The sequence below is a fragment of the Triticum dicoccoides genome, chromosome 1B, assembly GCF_002162155.2.
Source record: "Triticum dicoccoides isolate Atlit2015 ecotype Zavitan chromosome 1B, WEW_v2.0, whole genome shotgun sequence".
Lineage (NCBI taxonomy): Eukaryota > Viridiplantae > Streptophyta > Magnoliopsida > Poales > Poaceae > Triticum > Triticum dicoccoides.
In genome coordinates, this window is record NC_041381.1 from 507,123,961 (window position 1) to 507,129,028 (window position 5,068).

Here is a 5,068-nt window from a genome sequence, read left to right on the forward strand (position 1 = left end):
CCCCCCCCCCAAGTTGTTACCAAGTTAGAAGACATGTAGTTGTGTGCCTAGTGTGGGACATGCAAACTGGTGTCTCTCCTCGTACAAACAAAAAATGAAAGTCGAGTTGCAACCAGTTATAACACATGCAGTTGCGGCCATTCTCGGAGACATGTAGTTGCATCCCTTGCTGTTTGGCGTGCAACTGGGACCCTCTCTCTTGACGCTGCCTCATCCAACAAAACAAAAGGTCAATCCTGAGTTGCGTGCCTAGTGGCAAGCGTGCAACCATTCCTTTCTCCAGACAAGAAAACACAGAGTTGAATCGGGGGCAACACTTACAGTTGCATGCATAGTGATATACATGCAACTACCCCTTCCCCGACAAAAACACCACATAGTTGCAGTCACGTTGAAGATATGCAATTTGCGGTAGGGGGCGATATTTGCAGTTGCATGGCTCATGTCATGCATGCAAGTGCCCGGCCCGACAAAACACCACAAAATTTCAGTCGGGACACGACACCTGGAGTTGTGTGCCTAGTGACAGACAAACAATTTTGCACTCCCAACAAAATTCCACATAGTTGCAGTTGCATTGAAGGCATACATTTACGTCGGGGTGCGACACTTGCATATGTGCCTAGCGATAAACATGCAGCTGCCCCCTCCCTTGACAAAGAACAATTGATTTACAGTCGACGAAGTCAGGGAGATTGTGCAACCAGATGACAATGATGTAAATTTTCAAAAATAAAACTCGTTGCTCAATAAAAAATAAAAAATAAGGTAACTAGAATCATGCCAAAAAGGTTTGAGAACAATGATAAAAAAGGGGAAAAAGCAAGAGAAAAAGTGAAAATACAAAATGTAAAAAAGAAATTCAAACATGACAAGGAAAATGGACGAAAGAATCATTTAAAACACTTACAAGTAAATAAAAAACTAAAAAAGATACAAAATAGCTGCCCTCGGTAGTTCTCAGCTGCTTCCCCACCCCTCTTCGGACGGTCTGTTTCCCCCGTTGAAAAGTTAAGCGCAAAACTAGACAAAAAATAAACCTCTCAAGCCGAGCCCATAGCGCATATTTGGCCACACGAGGGAAAAGAAACAATAAAAGAAAAGGAAATCGGCCCATCGCGCACCTAAGCAATCTATTTTAATATAAGACAAACATAGCTGCATGGATCTTGAAGCAACAACGATCTAACGGCGAGGGAGTCGACTGAGTTTTAACAGTCCCGTATGAACCTAAGCAGAGAAAAAAAATAGTAGAAAAAAATTAAAAAAGTCGAGGCCTATGAAATAAAGTGCTTGGTACTGCTACTAACTAAGAACAAAAAAACATACACACGTCACTTCACTCTATCTGTTTGTTCCCTTCCTGTACGAAAACATCAAAAATAAAAAAGAAAACGGACCTAAACCTTGTAAAACAACTGGCAAAATAAAGCTGAACACACGAAGAAAAGGACCCCCGCCCAGCCCACCATCTCAAGCCTGCCCCGACCAAAAAAGCAAAGACAAAAGAACAGGCCCAGCCAGTTCGTTCCTTATGTGTGCTGATTTACAGGAAACAACAGGGCTACACGGATCCTAAAGCAACACAAAGATCTAAGGGTCAACAAATCGACTTAGACTTCACTAAAAACCAGTCGACTGATTTTTAGCAGAGCCGTTAGAAATAACAATCAGAGAGATATCCCGAGTAATTTATTCATCCATGAAGGAGGAGGACATACAATTTACAAACCAACAAAAGCAACCAGCAGCATACAACTGTCGACTCATCAGACATCATCAGTCCCAAACATACACGGTCCGTTCATACATGATACATTAACTATCACTGGACTCTCGTTTCGAAAGAAAAAAAAACTATCACTGGACTCAGGCACAGATAGACCAGCAGCATATCCTCAGAGGAACCTGTTGAGTAAGTCGTCGACGGTGGTGTACTTGACGTCAGGGTACAGCTCGCTCGCCTCCACGCCGAACGACGGCGCGATCTCGATGTTGGTCTGGTCCCCCTTGATGTACGACGCGTGCCCGATCGAGAAGATGATGTTCATCGGGATCGGCGCCTCTGTAGCGTACACGTACACAAAGACGAATTAACACGTCAGTACGGTGTAGTTCGACGTATCCCGTCAAGCGTGAGCTTAGTATCGGTCGAGTTCTTCCTAACCTTGGATCTGCTTGAGGACGGCGTCCTCGGGGACGTACACCCTCTGGAACGTCTTGCCGGTCTTCTTCTCCCACAGCGACACCAGCTCGTTGTGCGACAGCGTGTTGGCCGGCGGCTTGATGTACAGCACCTTGTTCTCCGCCCGGGGGTCGTCCGCCGCCAGGACCGTGTACGCGCCGATGTCCGCCTCGTCCACGAAGACGACCTTGGTCTCGCCGTCGCCGAGGATGACGACGCTGTCGGTCGGGGGCGCCGGGGAGAGCACCTGCCCGATGGTGGGGAGCGAGTACCCGGCGAAGTAGTTGGCCACCACGTAGGTGTAGGGGATGCCCTCGGCCTCGATGGCGCGACGGATGCCCGCCTTGAGGGCGAAGATGGACTTGGCCGGCTCCACGGCGCCGGTGCGGTCCACATCCAGCCCGAACTCCGACGGGAAGAACCTCTGCGCAGACAGAGCACCGCAATGTGTGAAGCAGCCGCACGTATGTACGTGCATGGATGCAAATAACTGAGCTGCACAAGATAGTACAGTACCTTCACGTTGCCGGCCTCCTTGATGGCGGCGATGAGCTTGGTCTGGTCGGCGATCTGCATCGCGCCCAGCGTGGAGATGACGACGTCGGCCGCCTTGACGGCGCTCACCAGGCTGCCGTGGTCGTAGAGATCGCCCGTGAGGAGCGTCACGCCCGAGTCCTGGAAGGTCTTGAGCAGCTGCGCCTTGGCCGGGTCGGAGGGGACGGCGTCCCGGACGAGCGCCAGGGTGGGGTGGCCGAGCCGCGCGCTCGCCGCGACGACGTGCCTGCCGATGTACCCCGTCGCGCCGATCACAAGGATCCTGCTCTTGACATCGGACGCCATGATCTTCCTCGTACCTTGACAGGTGTAAAGATCCTATCGCCTTGGCTTGCTTGCTCTCTCTCTCTCTCTCTTGCACTGCCACGGCTTTAAATATGAATGCGAGCCTTTGATGTTACGCCTGCAATAATGGTGGATCCATGATAGCCGCTCCATCTCCGGCGATCTTCTGTCCCTACCCAAAAAAAAAAGAGCTTACCACAGAGTCTGGATGCGTGCGTGTATGTGGTTCAGTTTTAGGTCAGGTCCATTGGAACGAACTGACGAGACGTGCACTTTAGAGACAGGTTCGTGGTGACTGACAGGACACACCGTTTGGTAAGGTGGGGCGTGCATCACATTCCTCACCATAAATCTACGGACTTCTAGAAAATTGCTGATGTGGATTTATTATAACCGCATTATTATAAATGACACCGAAAAGAGATCCCGTATTGTGCACTATATGATGATTTTATGCATTCTCTATAGGCGACATAGATCACTCAAACTTTCCCCGGAAAAAAAGAAGAAAAAGATATAGATCACTCAAACTTTGTTCAGGCTCAGGGCTTGTTTACAGCGCCAGAAAATAAAAACACAAGTTATGTCACTCTAAGGCTCCCGTAGAAAAAGAATACATGCATCTTGTTTGATTCGAACGGGATAAACGAGGTCTGAGCTCATATCTCATCGAAAAGAATTGCCCTATCTGACTCTCCTGTTTTTTCTCTTTTCTTTTTAATAAAAGTTCATCAAAAACAAAACACTTCAAACATAATAAAATACATCGAGAGGTTCCTAAATCACTGAACGACCGCTGCCGCTGTTAGAACAAGCCGCCGACACTGCGACCGCTCCCTTATCAGAGCAGGCTTGACTTTGTCGATGACAGCCGAGAAATCTTCGTCTATGCCCCTAAGGACCAACGCCCTATAGCCACCGTCGTCGCCGTTGAATCATTGAATAGATCTGAAGAATCTGACACCAAATCTCGTGACACAATGAAAAAGTCTAACCTCACCGTCCAATGAGACCGAAATAATCTACACCGGAGATCCGTCGAGTACGTTCCGACGAACTAGGGGAGGATCAGAGTCCGAAAGACAAATTCGAAGAGGAAGCGTCGCCATCCACCTGAGCGCCTCACCTGTGAGAATTAAAATTTCTAACCTAAACTACTAGCCGGAGCAGAGGCATCGAGATTCTCCTCCCCGCCACCGGCCCGGAGCGGTAATCAGAGAGGAGGCGGATCCACGGGCTCGTTGACGAAGTCTGGTGGGAAGAGTTTGCCCTGTCTGCCAAAGTATAGGAAAGGAACACTAGACTGGTTTCCTTCTCCTTATTACCAAAGTCTTTCACTACATTCCAAAGTCTTTCATAATTCATACGCTTAGACTCTCTTGTTCTATCACTACATTCCAAAGTCTTTCATAATTCATACGCTGATAATGTACATAACAGTTCTTCCAAATCTTTCATTACCAACAAACCATGGTACCTTCATCTATAGAAACAAACCACGGTATGATGTGACTCCCATCAGTCCACCACCAACTCCCATGAGGCATGACTACTCGCTGAGTACTTTCCTTCAAACATCAGTTCACCACCAACCCCCGAAGCAAGTGAAAGATATAACTTCACAAGGAGGATCACGTTCTAGAAAAAAGAGGGAAAATGGGAAAGGTAGAAGAAAGTTCGGTGACGCATCCACATCAGGTTTCTGTTGTTCACGTCAGGGCAGCTCAACCGCTTGGTTCCTAGTTTTTTTTTGGACCCTGGCTTGGTTCCTCATTAGAGCATCTACAACCGCAGCGTGCAAATCCGGACCCTCAAACGACCGCGGACGCGTCTGCGGACACTGCTGGGCACTCCTCAAATCCTCTCATCCACATCTATGTATCTCATCCTGCTAGGGTGGTTTGGGAGAAAACCCTAACCCGCACCGCCGGGCACATCCATCCCCATCCTCCCCTCCGCCGCCGCTGGAGGAGGTCGCCGGGCAAAGACCCGGGCGGCTGACGGCGGCGGCGAAGGCCCTCTTCCCTCCCCCGTCGGATTGGG

General features: G+C 49.0%; 1 protein-coding gene across 1 annotated transcript; it reads right to left on the minus strand.

The window, feature by feature from the left end:
- Positions 1–1,664: 1,664 nt before the first annotated feature.
- Positions 1,665–3,090, minus strand: LOC119345084 (isoflavone reductase homolog IRL-like). The gene is made up of 3 exons (XM_037615312.1): positions 2,702–3,090; positions 2,168–2,609; positions 1,665–2,065 (listed from the first exon to the last, which is right to left on the minus strand). The coding sequence occupies exons 1-3, from the start codon at positions 3,023–3,025 to the stop codon at positions 1,899–1,901; spliced, it is 933 nt and encodes a 310-aa protein (XP_037471209.1). The 5' UTR covers positions 3,026–3,090; the 3' UTR covers positions 1,665–1,898.
- Positions 3,091–5,068: the final 1,978 nt, after the last annotated feature.